At 41.1% G+C, this 21,993-nt stretch overlaps 1 protein-coding gene across 1 annotated transcript in view; it reads right to left on the bottom strand.

Moving 5' to 3' along the window:
• Positions 1-21,993, bottom strand: part of ROBO1 (roundabout guidance receptor 1) — a 927,259-nt gene that overhangs the window by 93,947 nt on the left and 811,319 nt on the right. The window contains 6 exon segments of the mRNA XM_053306810.1: positions 4,833-4,954; positions 6,742-6,973; positions 15,330-15,451; positions 20,234-20,400; positions 20,508-20,676; positions 20,813-20,894. Coding sequence (XP_053162785.1) covers positions 4,833-4,954; positions 6,742-6,973; positions 15,330-15,451; positions 20,234-20,400; positions 20,508-20,676; positions 20,813-20,894 — 894 coding nt within the window.

Here is a 21,993-nt window from a genome sequence, read left to right as displayed (position 1 = left end):
CTTTAAAGCTAGATGTCGATGGGGTGCTCGAGGTAGAGTCCAGCATTGAGAGTAAGGTCTGTGCGGTCGAAGGATCTAATGCAGCCATCACGTTAGTATGAGTCTCATCGTCATCGACGTCGAAGGTCGATAATGGGGCTGGACAGCTAGGTGACACTCTCATCGAGATCGAGACCATAGGAGTATGGAGAGTGGACACTGGCTGCGCCGTATTTCTGGGTGCTGGTGATATTGGAGCCGAAGAAGAGACCGGCGTCCTAGCAGGAGACAGGGATCTGGCCCTCGATGCCGAAGACAACGGTGCTGGTGGATGTTGGGCTGTTGTCGACATTGAAGTCCCTGGCGCCGACTCCGACGTCGGGGAGCGGCATAGAGCCGAGGGCAGATGAGAGGCCGACGCTGGAGATGGCGTGTGTGTTAGATCGATCATCTTCTGGCGTATCGATGGAGGCGGAGACACAGGCGATGAGGCACGGTGTTTCGAAGACACAGGAGAACCGGCACGGTGTTTGGAAAACTTCAACATCGATGTCGAGAGACTGCTTGGATGTCGAGGCAGAGTGCGTAAGCTTAGGCAGACCATGCGCGGATTTCGACGTTGAGGCCGGTGTCATAGAAACAGCGCGCGCTGTCGATGTCGAAGCAGAGGGGTGTGATGCCGGATGGGCAAGCGTCGACACTAGGGTCGATTTGGTGGATTTCGATCGATGGGGCATCAATATTGAAGGAGGTGCCGACACAGATTCCGTAGGCGATTTTGACCTCGCAGCCGATGAATGCGGCTCGCCTGGTGTCGAGCGACTTAAGACATCGTCATAAATGGCGGCCCTCAGACGAAGTGCTCTATTCTTGTGCGTTTGTTTCAAGAACGACAAACATATCCGACAGGTTGAGACATTGTGCTCTTCTCCCAGACATAGTAAGCACAAGTTGTGTAAGTCCTTTGAGGGGAGCTTGGCTTTACAGCCGTCATACCTTTCGAAGGACTTTTTCTCCTTAGACATGTTGGGGCACGCAATTGGGTGGTCAGGGGCGTTCCGAGTCAGAAAATCCAGTCAAGTTTGTCAGCCAAAATGTAGTCAATTTACCGAATCATAGATTGTCAGCCAGTCCACAGTCATACACGGAATAATCAAGGTGTTTTTTTTCCAGGAACAGATGAACTCACGGAGGAACTTAACCAACAGGAGGCGGCAGACCGAAGTCTAAACGCTATGGCGGTTGGAAAAGAACTGAGGAAGATGGCGCCCAGCTGGCCCTTAAATAGCACGCTGCCAGCGTGGGGGCGGGGCTTGGACGCCTCGACAAGCTGAGGCATGGCTACCGCATGGTCTCTGCGCAGGCGCAGAACCCATTCTTATGGATCTCGACGGATCTCGATCCAGATCAAAAAAGTAACCAGTGCTGCTTGCAAAGGATTGGCTTAATGTGATCTATGAATCCTAAACCCATCAAGATTCTTGCAGTACAATTCTAGACCAGCTGTGATGTTTTTGATGGGTCTCCAATGGCAGCCCCATGTACAGTAATCCGAGTGGGATGTAACAAGGGCATGTATCACTCTGGCCAAGTCTACCTTATCCACAAATGGGCACAGCTGAAGCAATAGTCAAAGCAGGGCAAAATATTCCTCAAGCTTTTCCAGATTGGATGCTTTACTGTGAGAGGAAGTGACTTAAGATAAGATGAGTTAGGATGAGAGAAGATAAAGCATTTTTAAGTATAAATAAGTTTGAATAAGCATAAGTTTGACTAAACCTGGGACTATTCACATGACTCCTTTTTATTATGGTTGGTTCTGGTTCCTTATGGCTCTTCAAACCTAGGATTGTTCGAAGGTTTGAAGAGCATGCTCCCCTAAGCCATGCTCCCCCCCTTCCCTTTTGTCCATTCCTTGCCAATAGGGATGTAGAGGAGGCCACTGCTTCACCTCCTACTTCCTATTCATTTCCGCAAATAGAGAAGGAGCACATGTGTGAGCATGTGTGGTGGATGGTTGTGTTTTTTTATTTAAACCTTTACTATATTAAACAAAAACTTCAAACAACTCTTACTCGGGAGGTTTAAATTTTTAATTTGCTGTGGGTCTTGCACAAGGCTGACAGTAGCTACAGGGCTTTGTTTTTTTAATTTAAAAAACATGGAGGTCAAAAGAAAATTTTAAAAAATTCTCAAGTTGGGAACTGCTGTCCATTGAGCTCTGAAAACTAGGCACAGTTGTAGCACAGAATGGCAGGAGTCTTTGTATTTTGCTTGAAGTGAACAAGTCAATCCATTGATTGTGTGTGTGTGTGTGTGTGTGTGTGTATTTTTTGGATGGGGAGTGTGTTCCACTTAAAAAATAATAATTTCACCATGGATCTTGCACAAGGCTGCCATCTGTGACAATGAAGAACATGAATCTCTTCTACTGATACATCTGCTCTTTCTTCAGTATACTGAGTACAGTTGAGTGGAACATGAAAAGTGACTAAATGAGCCAATAGAAACTGCATGTCAGCGGCTAAACCCTAGAAATTGTTAAATCTTCTCATCCTCAGCCAATTTACCATAGTTGATGTTAGGGCTATGGACGGAATTGGAACAATAAATGTTTTTTATTCAATAGAACCCATATCATATGGTTTTTGCATCTTATCAGTCCTGATACAGATTTCTTAAAAGTGAGTCCCATCTGATACAATACTGGCTGATATTTACCAGATCATATCAGGCTCAATGGAGATCATATCAGCCAGATCAGATCAGGTTCCCCCCACCCCACCCCTTTTAGTTCCAAAGCTTGTAAAGCCAACCCCCAGACTTAACTACATAACTGTTTCCTGTAAACTATGCCTTATTTGAAATGCAGGGGCGGCGCCACCATTGCACAAGCGGGGCCGCACATTGTTCCCCAGCCACGCCCTTGCATCTGACACGGGGCATTATTTTACTCGAAAATTATGTCAGCCCTGTTTATGCCTTTTCAAGGCAGAGAGAGTTGCTCATAAGATTTTGTTCATAAATGGGGCAGACATAAGTCAAGCTAGGCTTCAATACACAGGGGAAATCCTGAATTGTGTATGGAGTGCCCTCTGATATGTTGCACAGACTTCAGGGTAAATCTAGGAACATAAGAACATAGGAAGCTGCCTTATACCAAGTCAGACCACAGGTCTATCTAACTCAGTACTGACTACACTGAGAGACTGGCAGTGGCATCTCTAAGGTTGCAGGCAGGACTCTCTCACAGCCTTATCTTGGAGATGCCAGGGAGGGAACTTGGAACTTTCTGCATTCAAGTATGCAGGTGCTTTTCCCAGATCGGCCCCATCCCCTAAGAGGAATATCTTACAGTGCTCACATGTAGTCTCCCATTCAAATGCAAACTACAGTAGACCCTGCTTAGCAAAGGGGGCAATTCATGCTTGCTACCACAAGACCAGGTCTTCTCCTGGCCGATATGTGAATGGACACCCACCATTCTGGTGGAGATGCAAGCTAAAAGACCTCTCTGGGGATTTTGTTTGTTGAAAACCACTATGAAAACCACTTTGCAAACTTGAATTGAAAAGTGATATATACATATTTGTCATATTCATATTCTTGGTACATACTTGAGAATAAGCCCCACTGAACACACGCATAGGATTTGATTGTTAGAACATTTTGACTACTTTACAGTATAGAGTCAAGCTACTTTCTAAAATCCACATTAGAGAGAGAAAATGGATATTTCACAGCTATGGAACAGGCAAAGCCTTCTTCATAACTACACCAGCAGATACTTTCTTACAATTTACAGCAACCTGTTGTCCCTAGATGAGGAGAGTACTAATCCCCTATTGGAAGGATATGGGGTTGCTTGGCTTCACCTTTTCAAAACACTGATAACCAAAGACAGTGAAAGCACTGACTTTATGGCCAGCAATGTATGGTGTCCTTATGTATATTATGCATATATACATTTTGCATATACAAAATGTTTTGTATATTTTGCATATACAAAACCAGGTCAGAAACCAGATGAAATGGGTCAGATAAGCATTTATCTGACCACTTACTGAATTTCTGACCACTTATCAAACCAATTACCAAGCACTACTTCTGGGGGTGCAGCTAATGACACAGTGGGAAACGACATGCTTAGCAAGCATGAGGTTGCTGGTTCAAATTCCCACTGGTACCTATATTGGGCAGCAGTGATATAGGAAGATGCTGAAAGACATCACTTCATACTGCGCAGGAAGAGGCAATGGTAACCCCCTCTTGCATTCCACCAAGGACAACCACAGGGCTCTGTGGCCGCCAGGAGTGGACACCGACCCGATGACATACTTTACCTTTATTTCTGGGGGGAAACATCATTTTAGCCACAATTGTATAATTCTATACTTCAAAACAAAACAAAACAAAAAGATCTATGCATTTTCTATACTCTTAAAATGGTAAAAACTTGGTCTTGAGTTAATCCCATAATCCAATATATGCACATTTCTTCTGATTACTTTTGTGTCATTCCATACTTACACAATGATACCTTTTCCTTTTTGTTTATACCTGAAATTGTCTCATAAAGCAGAGCAAGAAGCTAATTAGCTTAAGGGCAACTACATATTTTTATTTATATCTATATGATTACACACTGACATATACAGTCTTACTTTACTACTTACTTGACAGTAAACATTCTAAATATATCTTAAAATTGTAAGCAAATGATTTTACAAAAAATAAGGGAATATCATTTTATTGTGCTTTGATTTTTACCACCAGATGGAGCCAAGCAACCACAAACAAGCCTTCTATCAATAGCTTGCCAATAATTTGCCAGACTTGAACTTTATGTTTACCTTGTATTCCTGGACCATTCCATTCTGTGTCTCTTCTGGTGGAGGCTGCCAAGTTATTACAATTGCAGTGCCATTTCCATCATTCTTGGTTACTGAAACACTTTGAGGAGGAGCACTTGGAGCTGTTTGTAGAAAGAAGAACGGTTGTGATTAAAAGAGCTTTTTCACTACAACATCATTAAGCACAGAGAGCTTTTAATAGGCTTCAGCAAGACTTGGCTGTAGACAGAGCTTACTCTGAAAGAGACAAGTATTATCTCTTGTTTCTCCATGAAAAATATTGGTACCACAATAACAAAGAAGCTAGTCTAGCAGATCTATCTATCTATCTATCTATCTGTCTGTATGGTGGCTTTCTCAAGTTTTATGTGGGGATGGCTTCAAACAATCCTACATATGAAACTATGCTGATAGAGCTGAATCTATCAAAGTGTTTCAGTAACCAAGAACGATTAATGTTGATAGATCTTACTGGATAAATATCTGACTGCTTTAGACATGCAAGTATTAATTGGCACTAAGTAACTGTAAGTCAAAGGGGAAATTATGCTAATCTGCTACAACTAAGGGACAATTCAATATAACTTTAAAGGGGGTGCTTTTTCATCCTCCCAATGGACATCAGGATTGCCTTGAGGCAGAGCATTAAAAAAAAAAAAGGCGGCAATTTAGGTATTGGTGTCCATTCTCATTCCTGGTCCAAGGGCAGGGAATGAAAGGGCAGAGGACCACAGAAAGGCTTAAAGTTTGGAAGGAGTAAACACCAAGAAGAAAGATCTCTGTGAACAATGAAGGTTTGTCCTACTGGCTCATCTCAAGTGTAGGAGTGTTACTCTTGGAGCAGCCTCCATCTCTTGGCTCAGTCAAGACACACACCACTGACAGATGGGGTGGAAGAAGGATACTCTGTATTACAGAGACCTCTCTTACATGTTTAATTATAGCCACAGAGTTTTTAAAACCTCCAAAGAACCATCAATATCCAGCCAGGAGCTTTACCACGACTTTACTTTGGGTGGGTGGATGTGCATTCACATATCGGCCAGATTTACCTGGAAGTCCGTGCAATATTTTATTTCAGAAAGCACCACACGCAATTCAGATTTTCCCCTCTATATTGGAACCTAGCCCGATTAATGTCTGGGGTAAAAAAAACCTCTATTTGCGCTGAAGTATCCGTTATGCCCTGAATTCACAGTAGAGCCTTAAAATAAACCTCTCGGTAAACCCTGCTGTCTGAAAAGCCTCTAGGCTTTTCATTCAGAAGCAGAATTTTACCTAGTTTCTTTGTATATCAGCTATCATGTTTGGTACCTGCAGAGGTCTGATCGGCTCAGGCCAGTTGGCGGAATGGACTTGTTGAATCCTTAAATCTGTAATGTATTGTAGCAGGAAGGAGAGTGAGTGGTGTTATTCACTCCTATTTAACATGTTTGTTGGCTACATTCATCATATTTTAATTCCTTTGTCTTTTTGCATAGATAGGAAATCCCCTGTTGTGTGATTTCTATTCATTGAAACAGTTCTTTGATGGTTAATGTGGTGTCTGCTATCTGCTTGAGACAATGATTATCAAGAGTCTGAATTTGACACAAGTCGTTCGTGAGCAGAGCATGAACTCAGCAGGAAGGAGTGCACATAGCATAAAAAATAAGAGCGAAAAAGCACATTTCCTATCATGTCTTTAGAGGGATTTCTCATTTTCACGCTTTTGAATATTTACTTCTGTGTCAACAAACAAATCACATAATGATCAGCCCTGTGCATTGAAAGTCTCCTTAGATGTGAAGGGCTGAATTGCAATAAAACATGTACTTCAAAGAAAATCAAGTAATGAACACATTAGAGAGAAACAGACCAGAAGAGTACTTCAAACAGAGAAGAGGAAGACAGCCATGTTACTACTTGCCTTCTTCTAGAGTTTTGGCAAATTTCACTTCACTATCAGCACCTTGAAATTCATTAAAAAAGGGTCGAGCCTTAATTTCATAGTTTACTCCTTTCTTCAGCTCAGGAATGACAACGCTGTTTTTTGTTGGAGCCCTCACTTCGAATATCAGCCACTCAGATTCCACATGAGAAGGGGTTGTTGGCCTGTACAGAATTTTATATCCCTGAATATACTGGGATTGTTGGTCAACCTAACAGTGGATATAAAACAGCCATATTAACAGGTTGGCAAGTACCAACATTTTATGTAGCATAAATCACAGCAGATAATGGAATTCATTCTTTTATGTACTTCTGCATTTCCCCTCATAATGCTTTATGATAGTTTAATACCATTTACTTCAAACAGCAACATGGCTCAAATGCTGAGATTCAGCATCCTCTGCTTAAGGAGCTTAAGAAATTGTGCATGTTCGGTGAGATTTACTTTTACTTTTTCTTTTTCTTCCTATGTCATAGTCCCCATGTCATATCACCAACAGCTTTTGAAAGTCTCTTAGCTTCAAAACCCATTTCTATTAGTGCATATGGGTCTGGTGTTTCAACCCTCATTGGACATGAACAGAGAGATATGGAGGAGAACTGGTCTTGTGGTAGCAAGCATGAATTATTCCCTTTGCTAAGCAGGGTCCACCCTGGTTCAGAACTGCATGGGAGACATGTGTGAGCATTGTAAGCATCCCCTTCAGGGGATGGTCCGCTCTGGGGAGAGCATCTGCATGCTTGCATGCAGAAGATTCCAAGTTCCTTCACTAGCATCTCCAAGATACGGCTGAGAAGGACTCCTGCTTGCAACTTGGAGAAGCCAATGCCAATCTGCATAGAGAATATGGAGCTAGATGGACCAATGGTCAGACTTGCTATAAGGCAGCTTCCTATGTTCCTAGATACACCGAAGAAACTGAAGTTGGAATCTCTATTCAAACATGACATTCTGTAAATTTCACTGAGCAACTCTCTCTCAACAGCAAATGATGAGACCTCTTGCATGCACTTCTGCCGAGCCAAGTCTTCTTCATCCTGTACTTGTGCATTTCATTTTTCTCACTCAAATGCAGGACTTTACATTTGTCTCTGTTGAACTTCACTTGTTGGTTTTGTTCCAATATTCAAGCCTGTTGGATTGAATCTTGATCCTGTCCTCTAAGGTATTAAGGTATCCCACAGCTCCAACTTTATGTCATCTGCAAATTTGATAAGCATCACCTCTATTCCTTCCTCCAAGCCATCTATTAAAATGCTACACAGGACAGAGGCCCATGGTACTCCACTTGATACCTCTTCCTGGATGATGATGAGCTATTAATGAGTACTATTTGGGTACAGTTGTTCAACCACCTTTGGATAATTGTAGGAAAGGTGGTAAATACATCTAATAAATAAATAAAATCAGCTTTGGATCCACCTAACGGTAGCATCTTTTAGTCCAGTCATTCTCAATCTTTCATATCTTATATCCCACAATCACTCTGTCAAAGAATACTACTTTCTATCCCACTGCAATAGAAACAAAAAGCCCACTTTTCCAACATGGTTGATATGTTTACAGGTCTTCCATCATCCTATGTATCATTTATGGTAAGTTCTAACATTTAAAAAATGCAGTAGTATTGTTGGTAGTAAATATTATTGGCTTGGCTTTAAAGCACAAACAAAAATAATAATTGCATAAAACCAGTAGGTTTATATATAATGATACTGGGTCATGTGGGTGTGGCAGATCAAAGGTTACTGGCACAGTAAAATTGTATCTCAGAGATAAGGTCTTTTTGACCTTATCAGGTGCCTCTCAAACACAGCAAATAAGGGGCCTTCATGATACAGATACTCAACAGATAATAATCTGCTCACAACAAGAGAGTTACTAAAGGATCTCACAAACAAGTTTACCCTCCATCCACACAAAACAAAAGTCTACTACTATGAACATTTTTTTCAACAAAAAGTGGAAGGAAGAGAGAAGACAAGCAGGGATGAGTAGCAGCAGTGGTGGGCAGGCAGGAAAGGAGGGACAACGAAAGGAGGTACTCAGGGACAAAGAGGAGCAGTGGTGTTGGTGGCCAGGCAGAAAAGGAGGACAAGGAAAGGAGGGACTCAGAAAGGAAGAGAAGCGACAGTGGGAAGGCAGCAGGCATGCATGTTATATGCAGCACACTTCAAGCTGCTCTGCCTCTGAGCCAACCTGCCTGCCCACCTGGCAAACAGGCTGACTGGTGCACGCTACAGAGCTTGTGATTGGTGTTGTTGCTTTCTTCCTTCTAACTCTTGAGGAGGTGGAATGCAGGAGTGTAGTGAGTAATCCTGAGGATTGGTGGGGGGGCTGCTGAGTACCACCATGGACCCTCAAAGTACCGCTGGTGTTATGTTTTCCACTGGTTGAAAACCACTGATTTAGCCCATATCTTACCAATTTGTCAACAAGGATGTTGTAGGAGAGTTTGTTGGCATACACACTATAGTTGGTGATGTTTTAAATTCTTACTTAAGGGGAATTCTAACAATTGATCCTAAATATCAATTTATTTACTGATTTAAAAAAGCAGAGTATAGAGGCAGATAAAAACTTAACTCATTTGTACTTTCCACAGACAGCAACATAGGAAGCCACCATATACTGAGTCAGACCATAGGCCCATCTAGCTCAGTTTTGTCTTCACAGACCAACAGCGGCTTCTCCAAGTTTGCAGGCAGGAATCTCTCCCAGCCCTATCTTGGAGATGCCAGGAACGGAACTTGGAACCTTCTGCTTTTCCCAGAGCAGCTCCATTCCCTATGGGGAATATCTTACAGTGTTCACATATCAAGTCTCCCATTCATATGCAACCAGGGCAGATCCTGCTTAGCACAGGGGACAAGCCATGCTTACTACCACAAAACCAGCTCTACCAATTCAGAATACCTTTGATAATATTTGGACAAGTTCAAATGATAAACCCCTGGCACATGCAATTATGAAGCGGGTGCTGGGAGGGCATCAGCATTGTTTAAACAAGTTTCTGGAGTATATGTATAGGGATCATTCAATGAACACCCTTTCATGATAAAGAGATGTGGTGGGAGGGCATTGGGACATCCATGAAGTAGGTCCTAACAGATTGACTCTCAGCACATCTCCTTTATAATTGTGTATTCTGGGGGATGTATCATTAAAACTGTCTCAAAGTAAAGTACTTTAATACTGTCAGAATGATTTAATTTTCAGTATAAATTAGAGTTAGATCCAAATCAGACATGAAAGTGGTCACTAGTAAAGTGCTTGCCTATGGACGTGTTCAACTTTCCCCATCTTGCACAAAAGAATGTACCATGTCTGTTAGCCCATTCATATAAAGGACTAATTTGGATGATCCAACTCAGGTTGTTGGATCAGAAATGAAAAACACTCCCTCTCTCCTCTTCTCTTTGCTTGCCCTACTGAGCTGAAAACTCCTAGTTTGTTGAACCACAGTTTCCCATGACATCCAAACTGTGTATCTGTGACTGGAACACTGCTTACAAACCAGGATCAAACAGTCTTAATATCATGGGAATAAACCAATAATGTTTCAATTCAACCTAGTGCAAGGGTGGCGAGGGAGAAAAAGAGTACTAAAGCTCATAACTCATTCCCAATCTAACAAACGATGAGTTGGGACATATAATTAGCATGCCAGCCATCAGTGACCAGGCAGATGAGCTGCTAACATGTTAACTTCACATGTGAATGGGCTGACTCACTATGTGTTTTTATACATGATCACACATGTTGAACACCGGCATGAGCAAACACTTATAGCCACTATCATGTCTCTTTCCGTCATCAGTATATCTAGACACTTTTATATGCTGAGATTGCTTGATTGGAATCTTCTCTATTCTTTTTATAATAAAAATTATAAATGAAAGCTAAAATCAAATTGAAAAAATTAATTCTGCTTTCTCTACTTAAAAGTATTTTTGCTTAAGCAATATAATACCATTCAATATAATACCATTCCAATTAAAGTATCCAAGTATCATGCACAGGTTGAAGAATTTCCCTGAATCTGGACTAACTTGGATTACAATTATGTTTTTTAGTGGTTTAGAGCAGTGTTTCTATAGAGGTCAAAGTGTACTGCTGTAGAAATCTTGCTAAGGTTTTAAGTGGTTGGTTAAACAAGAGGAAGCCCACTGCAGGTGGCCCTTTGTGCAACAATTCCCTCTAATTACCAAGTGTCACAACTGCAAATTCTTTCCTTGGTCCTTGATAATATGAAGCACTACATTAATATCACACAATGGTAGCTGTTGCGCCTTATAGCCCACACACTTCATTTTGTTCCTTGACGTTGGCCGGAAAACAAGAAAAAATATTGGCCAGAGGTCAAACACTATTTTCTTTTGTTGGAGATTGCACTTGTGAAGTTGGCTTTTTCCTTTTCTTTCATATTCTAAATTTATTAACCTAAAAGTATTTACACTTGCCTACTAATCAACAGTTAAAGAAACAGATTACAACATGTTTTTTTTTTTAAAAAGAAAAACTCTGCAACAGATTAAAACACAGCAACAAATCAGTCTATTTTAGATCTTCACAAACACCCACATATACTGAATTTCCTTTGCTACACTTTATCCTTTATTTTTGTTTTTCACATTTACTGCATCATCTTTATTTTGTCCTGTATTGCTATCCTGCATTTTATCTATGTATTTTGCCATGCTTTCATTTTCTGTAGGTATGAGAATGGGATGAATCTGTATTAGGCCTGTGTAAATATTTGTTTCCAAATATTATTCACTCAGTGGTGAATAATTTGCACAATGAACCTGGCATCTTGCAAAGGCAACCATTGCCATCACTCACCTCCACACACTGATACCCTGTTCCCAGAAACAGAGGAGCACTTAAAAAGAAATGGAGCCCTGCTGAGCCACAGCAATGTTTGGAAAGGCACATGGGAAGTTCTGGCATGTGGAGTCCATGGAGATTTATTGGAAAGTCCTGGAAGGGATTCAACTTCCCAGCACTCCCTGCACGCATTCCCAGACTTTGCTGGGTTCCGGCTCTCTTTATGCGGCTCCACCAGCACTGGGAATAGCATGGAAATGCACACAGGTGAGTGGCAGAAATTGTCACCTCCGCATGGTGCCAGAGAAGCTGTGCAGATTATTCAGCTCTATTTATTTATTTATTTATTTGTTTGTTTGTTTGTTTGTTTGTTTGTTAAATTTATATACCGCCTTTCTTTAAAAACAATCCCAAGGTAGTTTACAAAAATTTTAAAAACATAATAAAATGACATTTAAAAGTATTAAGCTAAAAATATGACAACAAATCTAATTTAAGATATATAAAATACAGACATAAAAACTGTACACGGATATTTGGAGTTGAATATATGTACATGGCCACTCTGTATTTCATTCCAACTGCTTTCTTTTGCTTTAAGCTGGAGAATGTCTAAAATTGATTTCAGAATTGATGTATGCACTGTTTGTTACAGGTTTCAATTCATTTAACAAATATGCTACAGATGCATATCTCTGTTTTGTTAGATGCTGGTATGTTGTCCAAATAGGTAGCTCATACAGTTTACTATAGTATATGTCTTTTTAAAAAAAAATTGTATAAGTTTAGTGATGTGTTCCTGCAACAAAGATCTGGAGGATTGAAGAGCAAGAACACTGATGAGAACAGCACTCTCCAAACTGATTAAGACTTAGCAGCTGGATAGAGCCTACTAGATTAGCCCCGCCCCGGAACACTAGAACTACAGATACTGTTTGTGACCAGTGGCGGAAACACCAGAAGGGGTGGGGTTTATCTAGAACACTGCGTCTGTTGTGATAGGAGGAAGTTTTTATGTCTTGTGATTATTAAAGTGTTGCTCTTCACAATATGTGTCTGGCTGGGCAATTTACTTTGGAAGCCCTTTCAATTGAAGTGGTGCTTGGAAGAGGGCGATATGGTGGTGTGTTTAGGACATGACAGATGAGGGGAAGCCGCACTGGCTATATCAAAGACATCACAGCCTCTGGTCCTTCTCCCATCTAAGGAGACACCAGTAACTCTCTGAGCAGCCCACCTTGCCTGAAGCTGGTGCTATTGAATGCAAGGTCCATAAATTCAAAGACCACAGCCACCCAGTAGCTTAACCTGAATGAGCACGCTGACCTGGTTGGATGGGGGAGGGGAGATGTAAATCTTTCCCAGCTGTGATTTCTGGTTTCTGGGTGCAGTCAAGGAAGGGTGGGTGGGAGGTTGGGTTGCTCTGGTTTCTCAGATGCACTGTCTCACCAGATGCACTGTCTGCCAATCTGACCAGATCCAGTGCCTGTATGCAGTGCTGGGATCGCAAGACAACACTGGGATTCTATTGGTATACCAGCCACCCTGCTGTCTACCAGTCTCCCTGCATGAGCTGCTTGAGCTGGTCTTGAGGATGTGGCATTGAAGACTATGAGGCTATTAGTTATGGTAGACTTTAATGTCCACTCTGAGGGCACCTTGTCTGATGCAGCTCAGGACTCCGTGTCCTCCATGATGACCATGGGCTTTCTCAGCTGATTTCTGGTCCCACACATGTGGCAGGCTCGACTTGGTCTTTGGGTCAATGGTGGACAGTGGTGCTCCATGAATAGTCCATAATACTGTTCTCATGGACAGATCACTACCTGGTGAAGATTGGACTGAAGGTTGAGCCAATACACCTCTGCAGGGGTGGGGGACTAGTTAGGATAGTCTGACCTCAGAGGCTTATGGATCCTAGTGGATTTACGATGGCTCTGGGGGAGTTTCCTGCTGAGAGAGTGGGCATTCCTGTTGACACCCTGGTCTCCTTCTGGTATGATGAGATGCATCGTGTGATTGACACGGTCATGCCTAGATGTTCTCTCCTGACTTGGGGGGCATGGTTATATGGTGGCTCCTACCTACTCAGTGTACTCAGAAGGTGGTGCTGTAGGAAGCCTGCTCCACCCTTTGACCTTCAGAGTGCCACATGGATCTATTCTGTCCTCCATGCTATTTAACATCTACATGAAAGCTCTGGGAGAGAGTATCTGTGGGTGTGGGCTGCAGTGCCATCACTATGATGATGATGACACCAGCTCTTCTTATCCTTTAAGTCAGAAGACAACAGGGAGGCAGTGGATGCTCTGAACCTGCGCTTGGAGGCTATTCTGGACAGGATGGGGGCAAACCAGCTAAAACTTAATCCAGATAAGATGGAAGTGTTCTGGATTGGTAAAACTGATCATCCGAGTAGTGAGGTAAATCTGGTCTTGGACAGGGTAACATTCTCAATGGAAGACAAAGTCCAAAACTTGAGGATGTTTCTGGATCAGATGCTGACCTTGGAGGCACAGTGGTGGTGTGCAGGAGGTGCTTTTTACCAGCAATGGCTGGTACACCAGCTTGGAGAAGTCAGATCTGACCTCAGTCACTCATGCATTGGTAGCATCCAGATTGGACTACTGCAATGTGCTCTATGTAGAACAGCCCTTGAAGACAGTTCAGAAGCTTCACCTGGTCCAGAATACTGCTGAAAAGATGCTCATGGGCACAAGTTGCTTCATTAGTGTCACACCCATCTTGCAATAGCTTCATTGGTTATGAGTCTGCTTCTAGACTAGATTCAATGTGCTGGCCTTGACCTTTAAAGCATTACAGGCTTGGAGCTGGGGTACCTGTAGGACCTCATTTGCCCATATGATCCTGCCAGAGCCCTCTGCTCAGCATCTCAGGCCCTGCTCAGCATCTCAGGCCCTGCCCTTACTGCAATTAAGATATATCTGGTTGGTGGGACTAGAAACAGGGCCTTTTCAGTTGTGGCCCCTCGGCTTTGGACTGTCCTCCTCGAAGAGCTTCGTCATGCTCCCACCTTCAGTGCTTAAAAAAACACTGTGTTTTAAAAAAACAATTAGGGCACATATTTTTAACGAGGCTTTTAAATGTTTTATCTGCTGCTTATATCTGGTAGGTTTTTTAGTTCTTGGTTTTTAGCTTTTTATTAATAATTTGTAATTTTAAATGTGGTCTTAATCTGATCTTTTAATTTAATTTAGTTTAATTTTATTAATCTTTTAATTTATATTGCACCTATATTATTAATCCCGTGAGCTATCCTGAGCAGCAGTGAACTGGCAGGGCGGGGTAGGAATATTTTTAATAATTATTATTATGAGGATAAGGATGATGATATGGTGCATATACACATACACCGATTTAATTACAGTACAAAAAAGGGAATTCCAATGTGATCATGCCATCACACTGATTTTTTTTTGGGGGGGGGGGCATATTTTAATTAATGTTCACATGCCTTCATGAAATTCACTAACATGCAAGGAAATGGAAAAATATATATGCTGTCATATATCTATATGAGCCTCCTCTTTGGACATTACGCCAAAATCTAAAACAAAGATATGTATGCATATATACACGATGTTTTTTAAAGTAAGTTACCATTGATGCAGCCAAATCTGATAAGCATTTGTCATCACCCTTTTCAGAACTGAATTTTTGTATTCTTTGGAGAGAGTTTTTGACATAGGCCCTGTCATTTTTGATGTACTTACTGTCCAGTGAACTTCAATTGAGGAAGAAGAAAGGATTGTGGGGTTATGGAGATGCAGAACAACATCACCCAGCTCCCTTTGTACTTGTTTGTGGTCCACACCCTGACTTGTAGGTGGAACATCTGTAACAATGTCAACAAATCACTTTTATAATTGTAGCTTTCAAACATGATGAAGAATTAAAAAACAGATTTATTATACTATCAGTCACAAGCAAAATGTAACATAAAAGAATATGCTATTGTATATTGTTTATTGGGCGGAGGGGGAGCCATGTCTAGTAATGCAGGAATAATGATGGCCAATTACAGATTCAACTTTTCTCACCATGTTAAAAAAAGATAAATCTCTCCTCACTGTGAATGACACAAAGATGTGAACTAGTAAGAGAGGTACAAACTATAGATGTGTTTTGAAATAAATTCAGCATAGTAGAACAAAATTGCTTCAACATAACAAATTAGGTTCTTGGATACTTCCCATTCCATAGAAGGAAACAGTGAACAGAGACAAATTTCCAATTGTCCTCTTTTCCCCGGACTTCTGCAAATAAAATCACTGAACAAATTGTGCACAGAATGCTTTATATACATATCTTGCAAAATCACAAGGCAAAACAGAATGGCATACACTTTCAATACTGTTGCAGTTCACATATTAATCAGGGCATTTGAAATGGCCCAGTGTTTTGCCATTCTTGTCTATTCTGCCTGTTAAAAATATCAAGGCAATTTGAAATAAGAAAACTGAAATTGCATAATGAAATGCTCTTGTATTCATGTGTATGACAGAGACAAAGAAACAGAATGAATATATGTATCTCCACTCTTAATGCCAGTACATTCTCAAGTGCCTAATCAACTGTCCTTTCTCTGGCTGTGGGTTTTGTTAAACTGTAGCCCAATCAGGCTAGAACGACCCCTATTTTTTCTGCTGCTAAAGTGGTCTGCATAGTACGAGTCAGGACCCATAGAGAAGCAGGCCCTAGGATTCTAACTTCCACATGCTTTAAAATGTATATCTGGCTACAGAAACCATGTGTTCTAGAAACTCAGACTCGATACTGCAGCTCTGATATATGACTAAAAAGTATATACCAATAAAACCAACCCAACCCTAGACTATTCAGAATACAGGGGAAACCCACAATTTGCAGACTCACCATCCATATTTTCATGTATCCGCGAGTGTCTGACATCAGATTTCATTATACTAAAGGGCTAAAACCCATATATCCGTGGTTCCTAGAGGGCCAGAAGTAACTGCAGAGGTCACTTCCAGCTACCATTTTGTAAGCAGGAGCCATTTTGTGGCTCATTTCTTTTTCTTTCTTTTTAAAAAAGCATTTCCCCATGATTTTTCATGGTTTTGAATGGCATTTGGGGGATTTGGTGGCATTGCTGGGCACAAGGAGAGCCCACGAACATGGGGTGCAGTAGATTTTTTTTCCTTTTGGGGGGCCCTTTTTCTATCCAGGAACCTAACTCCCTGTTTTCCATAGGCACAATGCCTCTTACTCGTGGTAGTAGGCAAGGAATGGAACCCTCCTGAGTACTGATGTTTGCCTGTACATTGCTTAGCAACTCAGACCACTGTACATACATGCGGGATAGAGGCCTTCACCTTTAATAAATCCAGTTCAAGGTTTCAGAACAGTTTTTCATGAGAGATTGACCTCGTTATTAAAGTCATTACCATAACAATGTGTCCACAACCTTCATAACATGATCCATGTTAACAATATAAAAAGATAACACATAATTCGATTCTTTAATTAGAGAGAGACAAAGACCAGAATAATCTTCAATTGTATTTGGCTACTACAATTAGTACATTTTGGAGACAGACAAAAATGTATCTGGTCTCAAATCAACTTTTATGTATCTGGTCTCATTAAAACAGACTATTATTTTGTTATTTACACTGTAAAATATTCTGAGGCCTCTGACAGTTGCTGACAGCCAGAATAGGCAACACTGGCCAAGGAACACAAATGGCCCAACTCTGTTTAAGTCGCAGTTTAAGGCAGCTACTGGTATCTTATTTCATAGCAATTCAGTAAGAAAAAACTTCCAGTTTAACATGACAGTTAGGATGGGCTTACATTTTCACTCATGCTCTAAAAAGCATGGAAATTCCAAGTTAAGGTTCCCATCTTAACTTCAGCACCATAGAAGCTGTAAAGACTTTGAAGAGTCTTGCATATCATGCTGGCTTTAGAAATGAGGCTCCATGCACCCACAATTTGCCTTGGTCCTTCAGCTGGACATGGGGCTGGGGAGGGAAGCATCCAGGCAGACAGTCAACAGGTGCAGATTCCCTAATCACTTCCTAGAGATGCCCCTGATGAATTTCTGCCTGATGTAGCTGTGAGGCACAGTACTACCCCAAAGGCCACCTATTTACCCGCAGCATACAGGAGCCCTTTACAGCCTAGCTAAACAGAGCATGTAGCCCTCCCCCCGCCGCCTCCAGCTTACACCTGGCTGCACAGAACACTGCGTCCGGGTATAAGGTTGTTTGCAGTGTGTAAGGCCGGGTGTAAGGCTGCAGTGTTTGGCTGGAGGTTCGAACAAAACACACATGGTTTTGAAGAATCAAACAACATAGAGTAACCAACAACTGGAATTGAACAGCGCTTTTTCTAAGACAAAGGAGCAGTATTCAAAGGCACAGCTACAATGGGGGGAGGAAAGAAAAGACTAGGGAAAGAAACTGAAGGGTTGTGCTCCCAAGGCTTGGACAGGGAAGGAGCTGACCACCATATTGGTTGTGGGCAATGCTGTGGGCACCACAGCTTCAAAAACTGCACAGACCTACTGCACAGACTCCTTTAGCAGTAAAGATACATTTTTCAGTCTTAAAATGCAACTTTGAGGATCAGTTGTGAAATAACCATCGATTGGATCCCAGAGGGATATACAAAAGGCATTTTTCTGGCATGTAGTTTAAAGGCTGAAACTCTACAAATGGACCACAAAATCATTTAAATACCACTTTCTCAGTTTAAAAAAAAATGTCGCCAACCCTTTAAACTCCTGTTCAAAAGAGAAAAGATTTGAACTGCTCCATCTAAGCCATTTTCCAACGGATCTTCCCCAAATTTGTGAAGGGTGAGGGGGTCTCTTGTCACCTAGTGAATGTGTGCTGATGGCCAGGCAGGTCAGGCAAATGGTTTTAACTTTATAAACAATAGAATGTTTAGTGCTTATAATGGTGAAACATTTAAAACAATCTCCAGCTTAATTATACTGGCGCTATTATGCCAGTATTTATACATATATATACACATACATGCATACGTATACATTATGCAGGCCCAATCACATAATAGGTGCATCGTCTGCTAACTGAGCAAAGAAGCACATTTTTAAAGTGGTGATTTTCCTTTTTTAGCAGGGGGAGAGCAACTGGCCCTATCCATTCCCAGCACATGATCTTTCCAGCAGCTGTTGCTGGGGTCTATCTTATGTTTCTTTTTTAGAATGTGAGTCCTTTGGGGACAGGGAGCTATTTTATTTATTTATGTATATCAATGTAAACTGCTTTGGGAACCTTTATTGAAAAGTGGTATAGAAATATATATCACTAAGCAATAGAATATCAGGGCTTATAATAGTGAATGTTGAAACTACTCTCTGTCTTAACTGTAAGGGTTGGGCACGGCTGCGCCAGTATTATAAATAATGCTGGATGATAGAAAGAAAGCTTTTATTTTGGATTGGGATTTTCTAATTTTGCTGATAGGGCAATAAATCACTCATTCTCAATTGGTTCTATTAATATTAAACACTGTTTGTCGATTAGTTACTGTGTTCGTGCGTGCTGGATCATTTGCCCCTTATGTTAAATAAACTTCTATACAACAAATTAGAACTCCAGCTTAAAGAGTGGAGTTCATACACTCACAATGACAAGGTTCAATACACTAGTTATTGAATGGGTACAAACTCCTACCACTGGCATACAAAATTAGATGTGATGTGCAATAGACACGCAGCTGTGGAGTCACAATATATTTCCATCCATCCTTTGAGGGGTAAGGATCACATAATTGGCCTAGGTGCACCAGAATGTACATGCTTAATGCCTGGGTCACTTGTTCTCTCAAGTGCTTGTGGGCACATTGACATTTCTCTAATATATCAGATATTCAGCGGTATAAGCTGCCCCCAAAGTTTAATCCTGAGTATGAAACCATTAGAACGTTAGCTGTGTTTTCCATCAAAATGGATTTTCAAGTAGATGTTAAGTCCTTTCAGACTTTTGCATTCAGATTAGTGGTGAATGAATAACATGGTTACTATTTGCCTATGCTTCAGTGAGTTTGCAGTTCTCTGCCAAAATTATACATATGCACTAAGCTCATGTACTCAACCAGAATGATATTTGTGAAGCAGTAGTTTCCATTGCTAAAGAGACAGGCTATGTTCACATTAAAAGGTAGCTTGTTGCTTTCTCTGTGGAAATTCTGTTTCTTGGAAATTGGAACACACAATTCTTTCCACAATACATCCTCCCCCTCCCTCCCCCATTTTCAAATTAGACAGCCCAGCTCCCTTAGGTTTTACCCCTTACCTATCTGGGTTTTGTTTTGTTTTTTAAAGAAGGCTATGTTGGCAAAAACTGGGGTGTAGTCAGAGATTGGGACGTGTAGATTTTATTAAAGCCCCTCTAACCTTTCCCTCTCATATTTTGTGCATTGGCTCCATAATGTATATTTATATATTGCTATATTCAAAACAATAGATTTGCTAACATGAGCATCTCCAGAATATATTGATATATAAAAGCTATGTTAACATGAGCTGGAATTGCTGTCTGTTCCCTTTCAGCAAATTCCCATACCTAAACAATAAACCTAGGGTGCAAATGGTTACCTTTAGTTCAGTCTTAAATATTACCTTGTGTTTTAACAGGGTCAGATATCTGGCTGGGATCACTAATTCCATATGCATTGGCTGCCCGGACAAGGAAGAGATAAATTGCATTTGGTTTCAGTCCTTTAACTGCAAACGTTTCTGTTTTTACGTTTTCAGCTACGGTTTGCCAGCTGCTGCCAGCTCCATGGCTAAGGATAAAGCACACACACACACACAAACGCAGGTCAGTGCATGCCTGTGATTTAACAACAGCTACAAACATAATCACAATCAGATCACATGAAAGACATAATACCTGAAGGCTTCTATTATATAAGATGTTGGAGTTGCACCTGAATTCAAATTAGGTTTCCATGACAGTGTTACTGTATTTCTGCTAACATCAGTAACCTCAGGTTTTGATGGTGCACTGGGAATCAAATTTGGATCTGTGGGTCTTGGTGGTTGCACTGGAACTCCAAATTCTAGAAAATGATGGTAAAAATGCACATAAATAGAAATCTGATACAGAGCCAATATGTTGGTTACAAAAAGCAATTAGACTGCAATTGCTATTTTTTCTGAATTTTTCTCTGTTTGGAAGAAGCCTGATTTACTTACCTTGGACTTCAATGTAAGCACTCCATGATGCTTCACCGCTTGGGGTTGAGGCAATGCAGGTGTACCGACCTGTGTCACCCAGCTGAGCAAAACAGAAGTATTCAGAATCAAACTATTGTCAGAAATATGTGAATATACATTAACCCACTCAAAATGCAAACTAGAAAAATTGTTAGGAAAAAAGCAGGCACTCATTGACAATTAAAAAGTGTAATACTTCATGTAATATGTACTTCTCTGTTCACATATGAGTGCAGGATTAAAGCCTTTATTTTGTATTTATTCTGCACTGCAGTCACCATTGTTTCCTTTGTTCCCTCTGCAGAAGGCATGGAAGCAGGAGATTATGGGAATCTTAGCAGGGGCGTGGCAAGGTTGGAGTGGGCCTGGAGACAAGATTTTAAAATGGTCCCCTCACTGCTGATTAACAAAGGAGACTTTCAACCATGCAATGCGATCCTATGTATGTTTTCTCATAGATCCTAACAAATTCAGTCCAGTTTGCTTCCAGGTAAGTGTGTAGAGAATTACAGCCTCAGGCAGCAAATCTAACCACATTTAGTATATTTCACTTAAACCTAAAGGACTTTGTAATTTTTTGTCATGAAACAAGCCACTTATAGGACTTTTTGGATGGCTTTTTAATTTTAAAAATATTAAAAACCAACAATTTGTCCAATCCACTTCAATTTAAATATACATATTCCTCCCACATCTCTCTGCTCAAAACCAAAGCCCTATACCCAATCATTCCAGGTGATCTAAAAGCTGCGGCTGAAATGGGGTTGCTGTTTTTTTATGAAGGCAAAGGGCAGATTCTTCCATATCAGGGTGGAACTACTTTTTAAAAAATAGATTTTTTTTTATTTTATAAAATATTTTAAACCAGCAAATTCCCCAATCTCTGAATTAAATATTCAGAGTCATTTCAATCTGCCCTACACGCCCCCCCCCATTATATTAAAGCTCTATGGCAAGCAATTCCTAAATATCCAAGGGATGGGAATAACCATATAAAGGAAATCACATCCTACCTCCATTACTAAGCCTGAGGAGTCAAAAGCTGGGCAGAGCTGTGGTGGGCAAGGGCAGCCAGCACTGGCCACTCTGCCTCCCTTCTTCCTTCCTTGCTGCCTGCCGGCACTCAAGTTCAGGCTTCAGGGAGGCCTGTACGGAGGCCT

The sequence above is a fragment of the Hemicordylus capensis genome, chromosome 3 (assembly GCF_027244095.1).
Source record: "Hemicordylus capensis ecotype Gifberg chromosome 3, rHemCap1.1.pri, whole genome shotgun sequence".
Taxonomy (NCBI): Eukaryota; Metazoa; Chordata; class Lepidosauria; order Squamata; family Cordylidae; genus Hemicordylus; species Hemicordylus capensis.
Note: the sequence above shows the minus strand (reverse complement) of the source record. Positions and strands in the feature narration are given on the sequence as shown.